The 22,802-nt window shown below is 33.8% G+C and overlaps 1 protein-coding gene across 1 annotated transcript in view; it reads left to right on the top strand.

Annotated features, from left to right (window-relative positions):
- The window catches only part of CSMD3 (CUB and Sushi multiple domains 3), a 577,112-nt gene that overhangs the window by 84,647 nt on the left and 469,663 nt on the right, over positions 1-22,802 (top strand). Inside the window, exon 3 of the mRNA XM_030971761.1 lies at positions 21,358-21,470. Coding sequence (XP_030827621.1) covers positions 21,358-21,470 — 113 coding nt within the window. The remainder of the gene's footprint in view (positions 1-21,357; positions 21,471-22,802) is intronic.

The raw sequence follows: 22,802 nt of genomic DNA, 5'->3' as shown, positions 1-22,802 counted from the left end.
CACAAGAATCATTTCAGCTAAGCTTATAATATATTTTCAATTTTCTGAGTGCCCAGCTTGAGAAAAAAGGGTTTTGTTAGCACTAGTGATAAGAAATCCCATGCTTTAATGAAGTTAGCAGAAGGTGTGCTTGAACCAATAAAACATCACATAAATCAACTGCTTTGCATAGCCAGTAGGAGTCATCTGATAATATCTTTGCATGTTATGAAAATAGCCTTTAGTGCAGCTTGTAAATAATTCATTGTACTAGGGTTATCCTAAGGAGTGGTGAGAAAAGATCTGCACGTAGGCACAAGGCAGGAGCCAAGGAGATCCAGCTCAGGCACAGCCCGGCAGGGGCTGAGCAGGGGGAGCAGAGCTGGGACTCTGAGAGGGTCCAGCACAGCCCCTGCACAGCCGGAGCCAGGCCCAGGGTCCCTCCAGGCGGCGCAGCTGGGAGCAGAAGGACACAGGGCTCCCCACAGAGCAGGCTTGAGAGGCTCAGGCAGGAGGGATGGGGACAGAGCTGCAGCAGGATGCCTCAGGGTGGGTTGAAACAGAGGCCCAGGGACCATGGACAGTGGGGGGTGGCAGTGCCACCAGCTGAGGCTTGTTAGGGCCAGGAAGGGTTATTGGTTTTCTCGGAGTCTGACTCTGCAGAAAAGAATCTGTGAGAAAATTATTTAATATTTGCCTATAAAGCAGAAGGTATGGACCTAACTATATGAATTCTTCATTGTGTACTTCTCTTGTCAGTCCTTGAAAAGTCACATGGAAACCATTATTAGTTTTAAAGCACACCCTCTGTGGCAGTGATGTGGTGCATATATAGGTGGATGTCTGAACGGCAATATGAACCCTGACTATTCCTTGCAATTATTTTACTTTACATCTTGGATAATATCTTGTTTCCTTCTTTCTTTAAAAGAAATTGCTGTGCGTAAGACATAATATATTGTCAGTAAATATCAAAAAGCATATTGGTATTTTTCTTTTTTTTTAAATTAAGGAGTTAGGTGCTTAGAATTAAATACTAATTTGAAAAGAGGTGTTGTACTCAGCAGTTGTCTTTTTTTTCTATAATTAGTTTGCAGTGTAGTATTCAAAATAGCTTTAAATATTTGAATAATAATGTGACTGTATACCCAAACTCTGTTTGCAGTTCCAAGGAAATATATTTCCAAACTTACTAGTACTTAACCAGTTAATTAATTTAACCAGGAAATTTTTTTACCTGTTAAATAGTCATGACAAAATTAACATTGCATTGAAATCAATGAAATTAATTCAGATCTATTTTAGACAGAGAAATAAAATGCATCCCTTCTGCAATTGTAGTTGGCTAAATTGAAGCATTTAGGCCAGTATAATTCTGTCTCTGTATGTTGACTAAAATAATCTTTCATATGTTTATGCTGATCTATTTTTTAGTAGCTGAAATGATATATTTTACAAAGTAAAAAAAGAAAATTATTTAGAAAATTAATAGCCTACCATAATGTTGCGGTAAAAGGCATCATAAAATTCCATCACGTGTGTCTTCATAAGGACAGACATGGTACAGAAGTTTAGAAAGCTCTGCTGTTAGAAAAATGGTATAATAATTTGTGATTTGGTTGCATAAGCGAAAAAAACGATAAATATATTTATTAAAAAAATATATAAGTGGAGTTGTGAGAATTTACCACAAAATGAAATTTTTGATCCCTGAATAAATATATGTACATATTTTCCTTGTATTGAGAGTCTGCAAGATCAGCATGTATCTGCAGAGATATTTTTAAATGTTGATAACATCACTGTGTCCAAAGATTTAATTATATTAAAATCTTTTCTCTTGCGACTCATGGTTAATTTTCTCTTAGGAACTTTAATGGAAGGAAGCTTTAAACATAGTGTTTAAAAGGGGAGTTAATACTCATAGTTTTTAATCTCTTGTATTTAAGCAAGATAAATCATCCTTTCATCTACATTCCCTGCTGAGGCCACCAAGAATTAAATGTACAGGTTACCTGATCAGTCCTGCTGAGCTGAATAGGAGAAATTAACTGAAATTACTGGAGACATCTGCTACCTTTCCTCTGTTGGTGAATAACTCTCCTAAAACATTTGACTCCCTGATTATGCCTACATTTTTAACATTTACTCCCCTTTCAGATAAAACAGCATTTTCAGTAGATTAATAAGTAGCTCTTTAAAATTTCAGCATGCTCCTAGTGTTAAATATAATTTGGTATTGGCTCCTCACTCAAGTACTCCCAAAGGTTTGAATTTGGTACTTAATCAGCAGACTCATACTGACTGTAAAATTAAAATTAATTTCTTTGGTCCAACTTTGGTAAAAACAAAGACAAAAAAGAGTGTAAAATATGTAAAATTACAATTAATCCTTAATATTCATTCATATTAAATACTGTTACAGTTGTAGGTAGGTGAACTGTCTGTTTACTTGACTCTGAGGCAAGGCTATGATAACTAAGAAGGGAATGGAAAACCATCGAAGCTGCCAGAACAAGAAGCCAAACTGGCTTGTCTGACCATGCAGGAGTTTGACCTGTCTCAGTGGTCTACGGGACCACACAAAGAGCAGAAGGAGTGTCTTCCCCACCTGATGAGGGAACACCCATATGGGTGATCTGAGCACCTCATCAGTGCCTGCTCCTGGCCTGAAAACCTTCTCAGATATCTGTTTCTCCATGATAAATGTGCCAGGTATTACTGACAACACGAGTAAACACTGTGTTTTAGCTCAAAACCAATCACAATCTATGGTACATTTTTTGTGAATAATTTACTTTTTTATTATTATTATTTTTATTTTAGAGCTTTGAAATCATAGAATTATCCATCCTTTTCTATACATCTAAATTTTAATTGGAAACCATTCAGGACATTGGATAAATAAAACCAAGTCAAAACAAAATCACCAACAAAATCCAAAGCAAAATCAAGAATACTTTCCTAATTTCATGTTCTCACTTAAAAAATAAACAACCCTAACTTAAATGCTAACAATGTCCAATTTTAAAAGGCAAAAAATATATTTTGGAAGACTAGATTTTGCCTTTAAAATTTTCTATTTTTAAAGTGGAAGAATTACAATTTACATCTTTCATGTGCTAAATTGTCAAATTTATCTTACAAAACTTTGATGAAGAAAGGCTGACAAAAGAATAAGTGTTGTCACTAGCAGAGGCTTCCAGTGTCCTCATTTAATAATTCTGCTAGCTTTTGCATTTCTTATTCTGACACGTATGTGTTTCTCCTTTCAGTAGATATCAGTCTGTGTCAAACAGGCAGCTCTTAGATTATTCTGTTAACATTGTTCTGTCAACTAATACCACCCTGGTAGCTCCAGTAAATGTTTTTTTCTGACCCTGACCCTTTCCTTTTCTTGGTCATTAGAAATTCATCCATATTTCTTTATGATCATTCATATGTGTCTTGGATCCTTTACTATCTCCCAGCCAAACTCCTTACCTTATTTTTTTTGGAAATGATTAGGTTATTATGTATTTTTATATATTCACTATATGTCATTATTAGAGCAAGTGTTCCACTCTTTCTCATACTGATTCTCAAAAAAAAAAAGGTCCACATTTTTTGCCTTGCGTTTGCCTCCTTCTTCCTCCATTTCTGCTATGTCAGGGTTTCCACTTCTAGAATTTCCTGACTTAAAGATTTGTTTTATTTGGTCTGTCTTTTCCCACTTCCTCTCCCTTTAGGTGATCTACAGTACTACAAGATGTAGTGCAGGGTGCCCAGAGCTAGAGCCAATGTCTTGTCTGGGCAAAATACCATGAGGGTGTGTTGATTCTTCTTCCTGAATCCAGATTTTGTTGTATGTAGATCCATTTTACTTCTTGTATGTGTATCCTTTTTTGTCTTATTAAGTTGTTTCTCATATGAACAATTCCTTCTTAAACCATTCAAAGACCCTTTCAGAATATTTTATCAGTTCACTTAGATTATTGCTATTTTAAATAGCAGATGGAGTATCTAACTCCAAGTTAATTCTGTACATTACATCTACTAATTTAACAGCTGCTCAAGTTAGCAGACTACTAATAAAATAGAGAAAAAACTCTCAGCTCTGTGAGGTTCTAGATTAAGTCTGTCAGAGACAAGCTCTCTCTGACTGTTTTTTGTTAGGGCTTTAAGACATGTCAGGGTGGCATATTTGCAGTCTTCACTCACCACTAACATTGACAATTGAAGCACAGAGCTTTCTTTTTCACTCTCCTGTTTATGTCTTTTTGGATATTGATGAAGACCAGGACTTGTTGATAGGGAGACAGTGAATCATTGTACCTCAAAAAGTACTGTACCTCAAAAAGTTTCCATTATCAACCATAGCTCTGATTTTTTTCAGCTCAAGCTGTTTATTATGCCCTAAGAATACACGTTTTTCTTCTTTCATCACGGTTCACTTCCTGTCCAAACTTTCAACCAGAGCAGATACTGTCAGCTGATTAGGATCAAATTAGGGATTCTCCACTTTGGAAACAGCTTCAAGTCTCTTATCACAGTGATTTTTATTTCAGCTGCTCCATGGTTCTTTAGATTTCTCCATTATTTGCCTGGAAAGAGAAGAAAGAAAGGAATTTCCTTTGAGAATTTAGGGACTAGTGAACAAAACCAACCAGATTATACTCTCACAAAGAAAGAGAAAATAAAAAAGGTATAAATCCTAGACAAAGACCAAGGAGTAGATAAGGATACAGAAAGCAACAAGAACAAATACCAAAGGAGTTGAAGGAGACAACAAAGGCCAATAAAGAAGGAACCAGCAACCAAAGCGGAAAACTATGAGATAGTAAAGTAAATAATTCTTACTAGGAAAATTTTCACAGAACAACCAAAATAAATCCTGCAAAATAAATAAATACTGTGTGAACAGTATGTCAACTGAAAATTGACAGGGACACAACAATAAATACAGAAAAAATTGTAGATAAGAGAAACAGATAATTGAAAGAAATGTAACAGAATTAAATATATAGGTAAACAGATATTTAGCTCTGAGATGGATTCTGAGTAGACAAATCATTTAAAAAGAGGAGGTTTTTTTAAATCTGAAAAGTTTGCTTTATGAAAAAATACATTGAAGTAAAAATTTTTGGCACTATGCTTATAAATGCAAAGCTGAAAGAGCATAGCAATTGTTCTATACTCTTAGGAATATTTTTATATGATGTTAAAAGTCTAGACACTGATAGAGAGAGAAAGGTAGATAATTAAAACTGATAAAAGAATTTGCTTGTCTGAACAAGGTGCCACTTGTCACTTGAATTTATACTTACATTACTACAAAGAAGCTGAGGTTTTTGCAGGTTTGAAAAAAATAATTAGCTAGAAAGGAAATCTAAAGTTAAGTAGTAAGGATTTAAAAACCAAACCCAAAACCAAACTAAGCCAAACTAAATGAAACCTAAACAACCAACTAAAATTTTGGCTATATTTGAAGGTGGAGGTAACTTTCTATAACTGATATTAGAAGAGACTTTCCCATTTTCAGCTTTCCATTGGATATCTTTCTCTGAACTGGATGGCCAGTGTGGCTGCTTTGAATTGGCTGATGGATATTGGACTAGCTTGTTTACTTCTCATAGAATGCAAGAAAAACCTCTTTTACAGCCTCTGAGATTTATTCTCTGTCTTCTTTGGATGAACTGGTAACTAAGTTAAACTAGTAACCACCTATATATATAGAGTGAAGTTGCCAGTTTTATAGTGAGATGAGTATGGTCATTTCTGAGAAACAAAAATTTTACTTATTCACTTTTCTTTGTGTTGCTAAATTGCTTCATGGCATTTGAAACAACCTAGAAAGAAAAGCTGATTTTTGTTGTGGAGGCCATTTATACACTGTAACACAACCTGCCAGCGCTCTCTGTAGCCATTAGTTTTTCATCTACGTTTCAGCTATAGAAAGGAAAAGAATAATAGTCTTGTCCCAGAAAGCTATAGTCTTTGGGAAAGTATCATTCTATTACAGGACGGTTTAACTGTTAGACCTGTTTACATGACAGAAAGGTAACTTAAACCAGCTGTTAAATTCACCTTGTATTGTTGCAGTTAGCAGTATCAATAAAAATACCTTATAAACTTGATAATTGAACCAGAATATATCTGGAACAACCATATATTGTTACTAAACTAAACCCTGAACAATTGGTTCCTGTATGAATACACTATTTCTACTATCTTTGAAGAAAGGCATGATCCTTCTGTTTTAACTGGTATGTCTGAAGAAAGCCAAAAGAATCCTTTGAGATTTTGTGCAAAGATATGTTTGTTTGTATGTATTTACATATACACTAACTAGAAAGAACATCAGACATGCGGCTTTACCTGGAGAACTTTGTCTCTCTAATGCTTGCACCTGTAATAAGCAATATGCTGGTAAGCTTTCAGCTTTGGGTATATTGAAAGTTGGAATTGAATTTAACATGATTCAACAATTTTATGTAGAGTTTTTAAACCTTTTCTCTTCCCCTGTGTTTTGGGTGAAGTAGATTTAATCTTTCTGTATCTCAGGTTTTCTTGATGATAGTCTAGGGAAATTAAGTCTTGTTTGTTTGGATTTTTTCCCAGTCTAATATTGGACATAGGATTTTGTCTAAACATTTGGTTATGTAGAACTGCACTAAGTTATTGATGAATATGCTGTAACACCAGGTTTCATTATTATACTAATGTGTTCCAGACATATATGGAAGTGGCTCTTAACACTGTTTTATGAGATGCAGCTGTAAGAAATTTTTTAGTTGATAGTAAATTATGAAGAGGTCAAATCAAAAACATGAGTTACTTTTTAAAAGAAATAATTATAAACTTCATCACACAAACAAATTTATTTATTGCACTTTATGTTTGGTTGGGGTTTTTTTAGTAAAAAATGTGTTTTCTTAAACAAAGTATCTTTTTAGATTGGTATTTAGAGTAGTGCCCAGTTATTCTTGATATTGAATTAAAAGGTAAAATTTGAAGAAATGTTCAAAGCAAGACCAACTTTGAATGCTCTAAAAAGCCCTATTCACTTTATGCATTGTTAAATGTGTTGTTTAAAGAATAATTTTAAACTGATTTCTCACTTTGTATTATGTGAAGCAGTGGTTTGAAGAAGTTATATTTAACATTTTTATAAAGCATATATCCATAAAATGCAAGGAAAATGGAAAAGTTTTAAACTTTCTCTGTAGGCTTTTCATTGTCTTTATCAGTCACAGTACTAAAAAGTAACAACTCTAACTCTTTAATTTTGAATTAAATGTGGGTAGCCAGCTCATTTTCTTCTTTGTGATATATCCTGTTTCCAGTAACAATTGTTTCCTTTTTAAAGTCTTGTTTACTGCGCTATCTGATTCTGTTAATGTCAGTCAATGATGATTCGGTTAATGTCAGAGTTATGGCTCTGATATGGAACGAAGATAACACAGATAACCTATACTTTGATGATTGCAAAATGGATCAGCTAAGTAGACTCATATTTCTATTATGACTTTCTTTTTATTTAAACCCATTTATTAAAAGGCAAATGCTAGTTTTAGACCTGTCAGTCCAATAACTATTTACAGATGTGCATTTTATGTGCCATAGCTATTATCCAATCCTAAATGCAAAGACAAACACTAGTTGCATTTTCTTATCTGATTTCAGCAAAAATAACAAAATCTTTTAAAATCTCTTTTCTGAAATTATTGTGGTATTTCTTTGTTAATTTTGGAAGTATTTCTTCTATGTTCAATCAGTTATTCTAAGATTATGAAGAGTGGAAGTTAGAATAAGGTACCTGACACACTTCTGTTATATTTCCTATGTTCTCCAAGTCCAAATTTTAATTTAGATTTTTCTCCCTTGGAAAAGGGAACTTATCTTCTATTTTAAACTCAAGTATCCTTTTCTTAAAAAATGCTTTTCATTTTCCTGCTAGAAGTTTTTCTAGGGTATTTCATATGTAGTAACCAATATAGAATTGATAATTTACCTTCTATGAGACTGGAAATTGCATGTTTTTTTAATTTATGTTTATATAGAATATAAATTGTACTTATGTAATAGGTACATTATTTTAAACCCTTTATTTTGCTGCATTTGTAAAGATCATTATACAGTCACATTTCTGGTTTGATGGGATGAAAAGCACCTCAAATGCCACAACCATTTCTCTTAGATCTGTCTTTTCCAGAATTTTAGATGTGTAAATGTAAAATATTTTCCATTATAACCTGTTTTTCTTTTCTTCTAATTTGTATTTAATTTGATTGTCTGTTTTGTTGCTTTTTTACCTACCCAAACCCCAAGGGCATTTCAGAGAAATTCAGAATTTAATTTCTCACCGCAGTGGTCAAAAAGAAAGACTTTATTCATACTTATTTCCTCACTGCAGTGGATTCAGGCTCTGCCTTGAAATACCATATGCTCCAGACCTCTGAGTATAAAGATAGATATACCCAGTGCTGGTGGAGAGACACCTTTACTCTAGCACCTCTCTTTCCTCTCTTGCTCTTTCCGGCATACTCTCCTTATATGTTCTCTTTTAAAGTGAACAGGGGCCTGTGAGAAAAGTAAGTTGTTTCTGACTCAGTGAAAGTTTTCTGGAAGAAAATGAATGACATAAAATCCATGGAGTTTTTTGCTTTCTTGTTTTTTTAGGTATCACAGCTAATTTAGCTGATGAATCAGTTGGTTTTATTGTATTTGTTGTCATTACTCTGTTTTAAAAGGCTGAATTTTTCGTATTAAAAAGCATATGTATTCTGAAATATATGCATATAGTTGGTCCTCTTTTATGTGGCCTGCTACTACAAATTTATCTCTATATCAGAATAGAAATAAAGAATGTGGTGATAATGTCACAAGCCTTTTGCTCATGGATAAATTCCAAAGTGATGCAGAATATTTAGTTTAACTTGGAGCTGTTCTGGAAGTTCCTGGCACCTATAATGGTGAGAAGCAAAATATGGCATCTCTCCTTTCCATATTGTGCTATTTTCACACATTAAGGCAAAGTTACAAAAGATAGTCCAACTCATCTAAGAGCTTGTTGTCACTCACAGAAGCAAACCCATCTCCTGGGTTCTTCTGACTTTGGCTGTGTGATCCTTCTCTTTTTTCCATTGGCTCTGCCACTCATCAGGCATACCACTTTGAGGATATGCTTCCCTTTGCTAACTGAATTGACTCAGGTTTATTTTTAAAGCAATAATTCTTCGTCAGGGTGGTTGAATAAATTCAGAGAGAAGGGTGCAAATGACTAGAACCAGTGTGAAGTCAGTGTTAAAACTGGGAAAATTGGAAGGAGCAAGTTCCTCTCCTTTGGTGCTTTGAAAGCTCCAAGATCTGCTAAAACGTATCATAGATCTTCACCCAGCTTGAAGATGAGGACAGTAAACTATATTGCCACAATGTTCCAGATGTTCAAGGTTAAAAATATGTACTGCTTGTTTAATTTTTTTTTTTAATTTTAGTTACTTTTAGGACCTAGGATGCTTTCAAATTCTCTAAAGGTTATTGTCTTGATATGTTTTATTCTTAACAATTTTTGTCTCCAAGAAGACAGCAAATCCACATCCACAGATTTTAAAGACTGTTTGTATGGTACTGCAATATCTGGTTCTTCTTATTTATCATTTGAAGTTATTCTTGATAGTTTTATATCTTAAAACAAATTGAGTACTTTAGAAAAGATAATGATTTATAAAATCTGTTTCATTTCTTATGAGAGAAAAAAAGTGGAGAGTTGTATAATAAAAGTTTTACACTGATAATGGATGATGGCAGGTTTTAGAAACATGTTTCGTACAGAATATAATGATCATACCAGAACCTGATGAGTACTTTATTGTTTAGTTCAAAGCAGCTGTTCAATTAACAATTTTCATCCTTGACCTATGATCATTATTATAAAATAATAGATTGCATGAGCAGTTTTGCATTTTGACAGGGAAAAAAATTATCATTTGACAAAAAGTAAATTAGTTCATAAATCATATGTCAATTTGTTAATGACTGGTTGAACAAAGCATATTTTTATTACTATTTTCAATGAGAGTAAAACTTGAATCTAGTCGACCACTTCTGCTCAATCAAGTTTGCTCTGTTTTATAGACTATTAAATTCTGTTTATTTATTTTAAAACAATTGAAAAGACATCTAAAAATTGTAGGAGTTACTCCTATTAATATTTTAATTGGAGTACTCTTAAGGAAGCCTTTAAATTTCTTACTTTCTTCCTGATTCAATGGCTAAGTAACTGTTTCTTTAGAAACAAATTTGAAAGACCAAAGACAAGCTGAATTTTACCAGGATGTTACAGTCCAGACTTGCAATACTCTCAACTGTAATTCAACACCTTTATTAACTTCTCAACGTGTACACATGAATGCACACAAGCACATCTGAAAACATAAACACTAAGGGGAATTGAACTTAATTGTCTATTACTCAGGAGATAAGTGTTATCCTTTTCTAACACACTCCTGAAATTTAAAAGATGTTTGTTCTGAATTGGTGTGCAACAAAGAACATGAGAGGTTGTGCTGGGTTGACTTTGGCTGGCTGCCAGATGCCCATCAACCACTCCATCACTCCCCCTCAACAGCAGGACAGCAAGAGAAAATAAGATGAAAAAATTCCTGGGTCAAGGCAAAGATGAGGAGATCTTACCTTTACACCAGAACCCAATGTTCACGTGAAATTTACACACTACAGACCCTCAGTCACTGCCTAAAAATTGATTGATTTCTTGAATTATGGGATTTTCATATCCCATGAATTGCTTTAGCAATTCTATCACAGATATACTGCTGAACTCTGTATTCACTTATTAGTTACCTGTGCAATCCCTTTCTGAATTCTTTTAAACCTTTGGGTTAATTGAACAACTAGTTCAACAAGGTAATTGAATTTCATCTTGCCAGTTTTAGTTTGACACTTTTCAAACTAAAGTGTATATAACACTTTTTAAGTGTGTATATAACAAGCGAGTGATTGATCACTATCATAGATGATTGTGTGATCCAAATAATCAGAATTCTTTTGGAGTTTATTTGATCCTCACTTGGATTAGCTACTAATATTTGCAGACTTTTTGACCCTTATGATTCTTTGAACTTGCTATTAGGATATGGTCTTTTCTGCTCAAAGCTCAAAAAGGCATGGTTGCATAGGTGGGTCCATAAAACGTGGATGTGAGAAAAGGCCAATGCATGGGAATGTTAATGGGAGATTAGTTTTACTCTGGCGGTTGAAAGAGTCATTGGAAAGATATAATCATGGAAATATTGTTGATGCTATCCATCAGATTAAATACACAATTCTCAAATCTTCAGAAACTTAAATTCATATGTAAGATGTAAACAGTGTTATTTTGCTTTAATAAATATTGTGGTGTACTGATATTAATATATTGTCTTTTTAAAAAATGTAAAACTTCTTTTAATTCTTTTCTATCTGGAAAAGGAAAAAAATATTAAAAGTAACTCAGAAAACCCACCCCAAATATTTGCTATAAACTAAGGAAAGTAGGATGCTTTTGTGTGCAAGTAGAATCATAGAATCACTGTGTTTCTTTGGGTCCTGTCACTGGTCACCACAGAGAGGTGGTGCCCCTCCTCTTTCTCTCATGAGGAAGTTGTAGACTGTGATGAGGTCTCTCAGTCTCTTCTTCTCAAGGCTGAACAGACCAAGTGACCTCAGTCTCTCCCCACATGACTTCTCTTCAAGATCTTCAACATCTTTTCTTCCCTCATTTAGATGCTCCCTCTAATAGATTTATATCCTTCTTCTATTGTGGTCCCCAAAACTGCACATGGTACTCAAGCTGAAGCCACACCAGTGCAGAATAATGTGGGACAATCTACTCCCTCAAGTGGCAATTAATGCAGTACGTGATGAACTTTGTACATCCACTTGATGTAGAAATACTCTTGTAAAATTTATATCATAAAGAAATAGTGGTAGTACTAACAAAGATTCGGGTTTTTTTCCCCTCCCCTCAGTTAGAGGTTCCAGGGACATCTTATTGGGATCTTTCAGTACTTAAGGGAGGCTTTTAAGGAAGACAGGAACACACTCAGTAGGGCCTGTGGCAATTGGATAAAGGTAAGTGGTTTCAAACTAAAAGAGGCTAGATTCGGACTACATATAATGAAGAAATTTTTTACAGTGAGGGTGGTGAAACAGTGGACCAGATTGCCCAGAGAAGTGGTAGATGTCCCATCCCTGGAAATATTCAGGGTAAGGTTGGATGGGGCTCTGAGCAGCATCCTCTAGTTGAATATGTCCCTGCTTATCACAAAGGACTTGGACTAGATGACTCTTGAAAGTGCTTTACAACCCGAAGGTTTCTATGCTCCTATGACTTTATTTATCATAAGGACTGTGAAAAAGGACTCTCTACAGAGATTAGGGCTTTTAAAACAAGCCCGAATCCTGGTATCCAATTCTTTGTACCTGTTCAATCGCTGGAAGAACAACACTTTCTGACTTTGGTATGTGCCGTCGGACTAAGCATGTTAGAATTTCAAAGTTCTCTTTCCTGTGGTATTTGTGATCACTGGTCTCTTACTTAGATCAGGTGACAGAGGCTATTATCACACAGAATAATTTGAATCTGATTTAGTGTGTCTCTTGGACAGTTAAGGACTGGATCTGACTGCCAGAAGGCTGAGACACCTCTTTTCTTGCAGATTTTCAGAACCTAACTCTGTAAAGCCCGAACAAACTGTTTTGACCTCAGACCTGCCCCTGCTTTGTTTGATATCCTCTTATCTAGTGCTGTGAAATGAATATTTTTTATATCCAAGCAATCTTTTTACAGAAATTTTCACATATATTTTTCATATTTTCCATATTTAAACTTTTCTATTTATTTATTTGGGATGATTAATGTAATTTTGGTGACGTGCGAGGGAAAAACATAACAGGAGTGAAAAAAAATCTCCTTTCTTTTGTGGCATTCATGATACTTTACAGTGGATATAGAGACAGTAAGAAAATGGTAAAATCCTTAGAGCTGCATCTCAAGCACTAGGCTGTGGAATTTTATATAGAAATCCAATAGCATGAGATGTACTTCAAACTGAATAATCTGTATGCATTTGTGTATGGAATATGGATTTCTGAGAAGGAGGAGAAGCATAGGTAAATATGTTCTGGACCACTTTAAAGGTTTTGTTAAAGCAAAGATATTTGCAGTTAACAATTGTAGGTGACTTTACTTTTAAAAATAATTTATTGTTACTCTTTCATATACTTAAAAGCATTGTTGATACTTAAATAATGTATTTAATGATATAGAATATGTTTTATCATTTTTGGTAGTGAAATACATCACTTAGTTTTTAAAAGCATATTGCCTTGCTTTTCTTAGCTTTTCTCTTGACTACCATTTACGGATGACTGCTATTGCTCCTCAAATAGTTTTCAGAGCTTTTGAAACTTTCTACTGATAGATGCTCAGTTTGCTGTTTAGAGATCAGAGATGCTGCTGTGGTTTAACCCCAGCGGGCAGCTAAGCACCACACAGCCACTCCCTTGCTCCCCCACCAGAGGGAAGAGAAAGAGAAATGGAAGAGTAAAAGTGATAAAACTCATAGATGGAGACAAAGACCGGTTGTTAGGGAAATCCAAAGCCGCACACACAAGGAAAGCAAAACAAGGAATTAATTCACCCTCAGACAGGCAGACAGGCAGGCATTCAGCCACCTCCAGGTGAAGGTCCCATGAGGAGTAATGGTGACTTGGGAAGACAAATACCATCATTCCAAACATCTCTCCTTCCTTCTTCTTCCCCAGCTTCATATGATGAGCAAGACGCCATGTGGTACGGGATATCCCTTGGGTCCTTTGGAGTCAGCTATCCTGGCTGCGTTTCCTCCCTGCCTCCCATTCACCCCCAGCCCGCTCACCAGCGTGGCACTGCGGGCAGCAGCAAAGGCACTGCCCAGCAGGAACAGAACCATCCCTGCATTATCTCACTGTTTTCAGCACAAATACAAAACATAGCCCATATTGATCAGTGTGAAGAGAATTAACTCTGCCCCAGTCAAAATCAGCACAGATGCTTACATGTCTGATGAATTATTATGGAAGTGACACAGAAAAAAAAAGATAACACAACAGACTGAAGGAGAAAGAGATACTAGATTTTGCATTCTCATGAAAGAGGGCAACCAAAAAAATTAACAACCAAAATATGGGATGTCAAATTTGATACCTTGAACATAGAAAATCCTTGCTTTATTAAGTATTCATGTATTTTCTTTAATATCTTGGTATTAAAAATAAGAAAATGCCATGACATGCAGAAATAAAGGGGATATGGTCCTCAGAATCAAATTTTTGATGAGTATTAGATAAAAAAAATTGCAGCTAGAAAAAAATACTGAGGAATGTTGTTATTTTAGTTGAGTAGATGCTGGCCACAGCAAATGCAGCAGCAAATTGGGTGAGAAAATCATGCTTTTATCTTAGAGAATGCAAATAAGCAAACCCTTCTGTTGAGGGCTTTCTTTTTTCTTTTTCTTTTTTTTTTTTTAATAATAATTAGAGCTAGTGGGAAAATGTTAAACAAGTATCTGGCAGGCAAAAGATCTCACTAAATTTGAAATTGAATCAGTGTAGCATCAGGCTAGTCAGACATTAAATCTAATCATCTGCTACTTAGAAAATTAATAGAAGTTTATATGAATACAAAATCACACAGACAGGACTCCAGCAGTTAATAATGGATTCATCAGTATGTGGTCCAACAAAACCAAGCCCCAACAGTACCTAACTAAATTCCAGATGTATTTATTTTCTAAGTATTGACTGGTACTGTCTGCATAAATAACAGACAGCAGGTTACTGGACATATCAGTAAACAAAATGGCTGGTAGAAGGATCATAGCTAGCTTAATGGGAAAAATCCACTAGTGATGAAGCTTCATTTGTATATGTGTTATGGATTTTAGAATAATATTTTCTGAAGATTATCAACTTAAATATGTATCATTAAGACCAAAAATTTGTTAGTGGAAGGAAAAGTTACATTCATGTACAAGGAAAAAAAAAGAAATATTTTATCTGTTATTTGAAAATATTAGATATTTCAGTGTCCTGTAAACTGCTAAATATGGAATAAAATTTCTGTTGTCTTCAGAAAGTTTTCCTTTACTTGTGGGGAAGATTCTCAATGAAATTATACAGCAGTTTGTTTTACCTACCTTTCTTTTATACTTAAGACTTTGCTTATTATGCATATTCTTTTTCAGAATCTATCATCTCCTTTTTACAAGAATAAACAGTTATTTGGAGATCAAACTAACAGTGAGAATTTATAGGCTTTGACATTCTTTTTAATTTTACAGTCAAAGTTACAATAACTTGGTATGTTAACACATTTTATGTTTCTGCATCGTTTTACATAAATTGGGGACAAACAATTCTTTCACCTTTCAGATTAGACTAAAACTCTTCCTGCTGTAAAATTTCTGTGACCTAATCAAAAATTTATTGAGATTAAGTGAGATTGCTATTCACTTAAAACTTTTTTGGTGAATTTCTTTGGATACTATCCTATGTAAGAGGAAATATTCCTGAGGAACTGTATTTTTTTTTGGAAATAACTAATAAACTGTGGAAAAGCTATAATCTTGTGAACCTGGAAAGAAAACAAAACAATACAAAGAGTTGTTAAAATACATGCAAAAATATTACCTATTTAAAAGCATAATCAATGTCAAACAACAAATATCTAAGACACACAAGCAAAGAGGAAATAGAGTCATCTTCTTCGTCACATCAGAGTCTCAAGTAAACAATTTATCTAGGAGCACTTTTCTATGACTAATCAAGATTTCCTTCCATAATTTCAACTTTGCAATTATGAAATGATTGCTCTATTTAGATTCTGAAGCTGGGAGCTGGTCTTCCTTGAGGGCTGATGTTAAGTTTAAAGTTCAGCATGCAGCTTAAAGTGATATATGATTTAAGATTTATCACAAGGACTACAGTAAAAGCAGAAAACAAATGATTGATCAAACTGCAGAAATTTCCAGTCAGAACTCTAAAGTCTTGGAAACCCCAAATCTGAGATGATTTGTCATTTTAAAATTATGTCATATGTGATTGAGAAAAGATGGTGGGAGACATAAGAATAGATAGATTATAATTACTCTTGGAGTAGTAGTGTTTTAAAATATGCTTAGAAAATGAAAACAGATTCAACTGTTTAATATACGTTCCTTCTTTTTTTAAATCTATAGCGTGTGACAGAATATAGTACAGGAGGAAGAGACACGGGAACACACTCTGTGAATGACATGTTTGAAAGAAAATAATGAGGTCATTTTTAATCATTTACAATGCCAATAATTATTACTACAAATTTGCATATTTGTATATTTGCATATTTGCATAAAGATTCAAACATTGTCACTACTGCCCAGAATTTATTTATTGTATTTTAACTGGTATTGAAAGAATATTTAGAAATTCCTGTGTACATAAGACAATGTTTTGCTTGAAACTCCATTTGACTTTTTCCATTACTGAAAAAATAAATGAGGATGGTGTCAGAAGACACGTAAGAAACAGAATTCTTCAAAACTAGTCTCTCACCTGTAAAAAGACATCCTTTAGCCACTTTATTTGTACATCAAGAAATTGTATACATTTGCACTCTGAATATTTAGAGACATCTGAGGACCCAAATAAAATCTGTCTTATTTCACCAAGAAGTCTTAAGAAATAAAAATATTGCAGCGCATATAACAGATATTGTTACTAATTGGCCTACAATATTACTACCACTCATACTCAAAGCAACTAATTATTCAAAAATATGTGGTTAAAATTGTACAGAATTCTAGTAGAATCTACCTTCTTTTTTTCTGGTGGAGGTCGGCGGTGCTTTTTATGTCCATTTAGATCCTAGGCCACTTTGGTTTTCCTTGGGAGGATAAAGATGGCACCATGGGGTAGTTATGGCAAAAACCAGCAAGATTTATTCTTTGTCACAGAGTATGATGGTGATGATTTTTTCTCCTCAGTCTTGGGTCCACATGGAGTAATTTAATCTCATATGTCCTCTTCTCTGGTTCCAAGGCAATGGGTGTTTCTGTTCTTCATTCTTATACTCTGAGATGATTGCAAATACATTGCTAGATTCATGTTACTGAACCTATATAGCATTGTAGTTTTGCATGCAAGTAATATATAAATTCTGAATACATATTGCGTCTCCAAATGATGTCTTTGATTTCACCATATTTACTACTGGAGTTTTAGAATTTCTATATACAATAGATATTTCAGGATGAGCATCTGGTCTTTCTGACATAAAAAAGTTGAATAAATAGAAATACCTCTTAACTTTTTCCTGCACTCCCAGAAACATCTGTAGCCTTGCACTACATACATAATGTGTCCATTTCCTGTGGGCGTTAGGTGCCTGGCAAGCTTGTTAGACACGTCAGGAAGAAAAAGCCAAATATATTCATTCATGCACTGTATTCATTTACAAATTTTTATCACTGTTCTGTGTTTGATAACATTCTGTAGCTAAACTGCATCATCAAAACCAAATACTCAAGTAGAATGCCACAGTATAAAATTTGGGTTTTTAAGAGTTGAAACAGAAGAAAATAGATTTTCTTAAAACTTTGCAGACATTGCCTTTTAGTTCCCATGGTTTCCCATGGTTTCCCATGGTTTCCCATGGCTACCTGGTATCAGGTACTGATGGGATCTCTTAATGAGGTCAGAGAACACTTCCAAAATCAAAAAGGGAAAGAAGAAAAGGAACAGATAATCCCACCAAAAAGAAAAAAAAAAAAAAAAAAAAAAAAAGAAAACACATCTGCCATATATTTTTTTTTTCCTGCCAAAGTGGTAGACTATAAAGGAATAATTTAAGAGCCTGTCAAAAGATGTAGGCATGTCCTGCCTGGCCTCCATCTCTCCAAAAGCACATGGATCTCATGGTGGTACAATGTCATACCTACCAACTCTGTGCTGATGTTTCAAATATCTCACAGTATCTAACACAGCAATAGAGAATCACCTGAATAATTCCATTAGGTATTTTGAATTTGAAAAAAGTTGGTACAAATGGAACGAGATATGCAAATGCAATGTAAGATGGAAAATTGTTGTAGATAAAAAAAACTTCAGCTGATAGAGGAAATTTAAATTTTAAATGTGTTTAATATGCATATGACATCTGCTTAATGAGATGACTGCTTATTTTACATAATTTTTCCACCTAAAGTTTCACTTTTACCAGAGTACTGAGTTACACATTTAGTTGTCTAACATTTAGTTGGACATTGAGACTGATCTGAATAAGTGACAATCAGATCTATGCACATGCACTATCTTACAGGTATTTTGCTGCTTACCTGCCATCTCTCTCCTGCAGTTATGATGTGCTTGCTATGTTTCATTTTAAAAGGCAATGAAAACTATTCAGGCTAACACTTATGACAGTTTGTAGAGTTTAACATGTAAGTAAGACTTAAGCTCTGAGGTCAATATCCTTTTGTACCTAATGAATAATACTCAAGTATTAGGTTATTTCAATATGAATTACATTTAAAAAAAATCTGTAGTATTTTTCTAAGTGATATTTGCATGTTGAATTTTTACTTACTGAAATTTTTGATTAATTTTGCATCCACTAAACCAAAAATATCACCTTTGAATTTCTTCATATCAATTCAAGTGTAGCAACCAAATTAAAGAAACAAGCTTATCCTTTTTTACTAAATGCAACATAATGATGGTTATAAAAGGCCCACTGCTGAAAGCTAAATGGTATCCAACAGCTCCTATAATGATCTGTTTTGCATCAGGAGCTGTAATGTTTACTATGCTAGTAACATATGTGTTCATTTTAAAAATCTACTACCCATCTAAGCTGTACCACTCATAAAATTCAATACTTTGGGATAACTGTATTTCTTTTCTGCTGGGTATATGTTTATACCCAGAATTCTTTTTAAATCATTGATTACATAAATGGAAACCAGCTAAACCTACTGTGAGTTTTATTCTAATTATTGGTTTGGTTTTAAATTAGGCCAGCTTATTTTAAAGTATTGATGCTAACCAATTAATTAAGTTATTTATTGGTTGATGACCAATCTATCATTAAAAATGAACTGATATTGATTTATTAAAAAATTATGCATATGCCTGTTTGGGAGATGTAAGCATTTTATTTCCTTTTTTTTATTAATAGAATAAAAATATACTTTCCTAATGAAATAAAAAATGCATTTTCTCAGTCATAAATATTCTGTACATAATTATCTTTTCATAATTACATAAGTTCTTTAATCTTATTTTAATGATATTATTCATGAATATACCAGTGACAAAACAAAGAACAGCTTTCTAAAGCTAAAGAACAGCTTTCTAAGGACCTGCTACATATAAATATGTGAATATATACCTCTTTAGAGGCCTTTTCTACTTTTGTTCATGTTTTTCATTTTTATGGGTATATGATGTGAGTACTATTATCATTTGGCTTTCATATCTGTCATGACTGTAACATGGCAAAAATTGGCTATTGTATTGAGGAGGTTTGTTTTTTTAAATTTTGTTTTGCATTACAAAGATTGCTTAAGAAAAAAACATCAGTATACTACCTATCAATATCCAGTATCTGTTAAGGACACCAAGTGCATAGAGATCAAAGAAAAATTAAAGCTTTTTATCATCCTCACAGCAAATAACCTTCATGGTGAATTACTGGTACACTGTATAGAACTCATCTAAAGGTATCTTAAAGCTAAAAATAAGTAAAACATTAAGTAAATGCTAATATTGCAATTACACTATTTTTTAGCAAATTATTTCCTGACCTTTTGAATTCTGGGCTTCTCATCACTCTACATCCTTCCCTCGATGAGACTAGAAATGCTGATAATGGCAGGACATAACTTATCAGTTACTTTGTGATTTCAGAAGACTGAGACTGAATTTCAGAATAAGAAGCAGAAAATGTATTAAAACATCAGTAAATGCCATTGGTGTTTGTTCCTACATCAAGCAAAATCAAAAATATGTCATCTCTTCCAGCAAAATTATCAGAATTTACATGTTTCTTAAGGTGTACTAAAGACCAGCCTATGTAGCTGCACATATACAGCTGTATTAAAAAAAACCCAAAAAACAAAAAAAAACCCAAAAAACTCTCCAAACACAAAAAACCCTAGCAAACAAAAAATCACCATGAATTTGTTCTAACAATGAAAAGGGAAAATATAAATCTTGAGCAACCCAGACTAACTCTGCCTTTTAACCCACATTGAACAGTAGGTTGGACTATGTAGCCTCTACAGGTCCCTTTTGACCTACATTTTTCTCTTGTTCTAAATTCAAAGTAAAATGCAAAATAAGGGCTTATCTAAAACACATGAAAATAATTTAAATCTCAATCATTTATAAAATATATAATCCCATCTGCTACACAATTGACCACACATGGCTAAGTGGGTTCCAAAGGTATGTCTAGATTTCACTGGTCTAGTTGTACACAGCTAAATTTTCAACTTGTTCTTTACACATTTTTGACAGTTAAATGTTATGGGCTTTGTTGGTCTGATAAGAACCCTGATGAGGTTATTCTCCTAAAACTGAGGAAGATAAGAGTTGTCATATGTACATCAAATAAATATGTAGAAGTGAGTATGAGCAGAGCTTATCAGCAGTGCTGGGTACACAAAAAATTTTTCTTTCATTTGTGTCTCAAACACAGTGGTTTTAATAGAACAAAACAAAACCAAACACACAAATGACAAAAACACAAACCTTAATGACTCTGTAATCCCTTTAAAGAGAGCTTTTTGTATGGATTTATTACTTCACAATGATGCTGCTCTTTGAGTTGAAATTAGAAATTTCTTCTCTGAGGCCAAAGTGCAGTTTAAATACTAAATTCCCTCATTAAAGTGAATCATGTTCCCTTTCTTTCATCACATTACTGTGGAAAAATTCAGCTACTACAAATTTTAGCAGAAACCTGTGTAAGATATTTAGTGCAATACATTTTTGAACATAAACCCTAAATTGTCTGGTGTATTGTGATTTCTTTGGTTGTTTTATTTTTTCAGCTACTGATAATCTGAACTGGTTTTAAGTCCAGTTTCTGCATCTTGCTATCATCTATTCCAAGTATAGTGTCCATCAAATATAGTCAAATTTTCTAATAATTCCTCATTTACTATATAAAATAATTTTTGCAACTAATGTAAACTACATCCTTTTAAGACAGTTGTCCTTTCCGTGATGAAATATTATTGGGAACAGCCATCTGTCACACACAGTTTTATTTTCCAAACAATTAACCATGAATTGTGCTTTTTTGTTTCTTAGGTTAACAGGATTTCATCTTCCTCCACCTGTGACAAGTACAAAATCTGTATTTTCACTGCGCTTGACAAGTGACTTTGCAGTTAGCGCTCATGGGTTTAAAGTTTACTACGAAGGTAAGACATTCTTAACAAAATAATCTGGTTTTTTTTCCTCTGATTTTTATACATTAAAAAAACCCTAAACATCCCACAGAAATATACAAAAATACACGTATATAACCTTATCTAAGTTACTATATTTGCTTTTCATGTAATCATTCACAGATGCATAGTCATATCTCAAACCAAAATATTTTAAACTCTATAATCTATAGTATCATCCAGATGCAAATATTTTATGATCTCTAATAGTGGGAAGTTCTTTTAATTCTCAAAAACGTAATTGTTATTTTTCTGATCCTTCTAACACATGCATATTCAAATTAATGTCAAGACATTACTAGTTAGTCTTGAATTTCGCTGGACAGTGGCATCTGCAAATTTTATGGATGGAAGCTCTCTCATATGTTTGCACAGGAGAACTGCTGACTCAGTTCTCTGAATTGACATAAATATATTTCTCTATTGCTGTTTACACAACTGTCTGTAGTTTTCACACAGACACTGAAGTTAATGAGCTGGAACACGTATTCCTGAAGTTTAGAAGTTCATAGTATTTCATATATATGTCCCAGGAAGGATGTTGTTTATGATCAAGTTCAGTATGGTAGTATTTGAAGAGTTGGTTTATATCATGCATTCATTTTTTAAACACTTTTCTTGGTACCAGGGACTATAAACTCTAACAAGTTTTTATAGGATATAAGCAGAAACTGTTGTTTTTTTCTTTGCTATAGTGTCTGGTGTTTTGGTTTTTTTTTCATTTTCAGATTCCCCACCCTTTTTTTTAAGAGCGCTTGGTGTTAAGACACTTGATTTTTCTATTTCCATGAAGTGTCTCTGTCAGCAAATCTGGAGCTGTAGTAAACTGCCTGGAGAAGTTCTGAGGCCATTGCTGTACCCTACTTGGTCCCATCTGCAAGACACTAATCCCTGAGAAAATAACTAGCTGAGTAACACTTTGATAGCCAGGAAACTATCCAAAAATTGGTAATGCAGTGAAGACCTGCTGTAGAAATACAGCCCAGAAATACCCAGTGGGAAAATGTCTTCAGCCATTGAAAACATTTACCTTTAGGTATGATGCATTAGAATTCTACTTCATGTAGAAATTCTCTCCTATATACCAAGATATGAAATGAAAAACATAAAATAATTTTAGACCTTTCTTGTTCCTTAATTTATTAGAGAAAATAGCTTAAATTATTACACACTATCTTTTTTTTGGGCGGGGAGGTTGCACATAAAAGAGAAATTCAGGCTATATGTAAGTGGTTCTGTCTAGATTACAACTACTCTGCAGTCTGTTAATTTTTCAAGCATTTGGTAACTGTTCAGCAGCAGATA

Source organism: Camarhynchus parvulus, chromosome 2 (assembly GCF_901933205.1).
Source record: "Camarhynchus parvulus chromosome 2, STF_HiC, whole genome shotgun sequence".
Classification (NCBI taxonomy): Eukaryota; Metazoa; Chordata; class Aves; order Passeriformes; family Thraupidae; genus Camarhynchus; species Camarhynchus parvulus.
The sequence above is the reverse complement of the archived record's forward strand: the minus strand, read 5'-3'. Positions and strand labels throughout refer to the sequence as shown.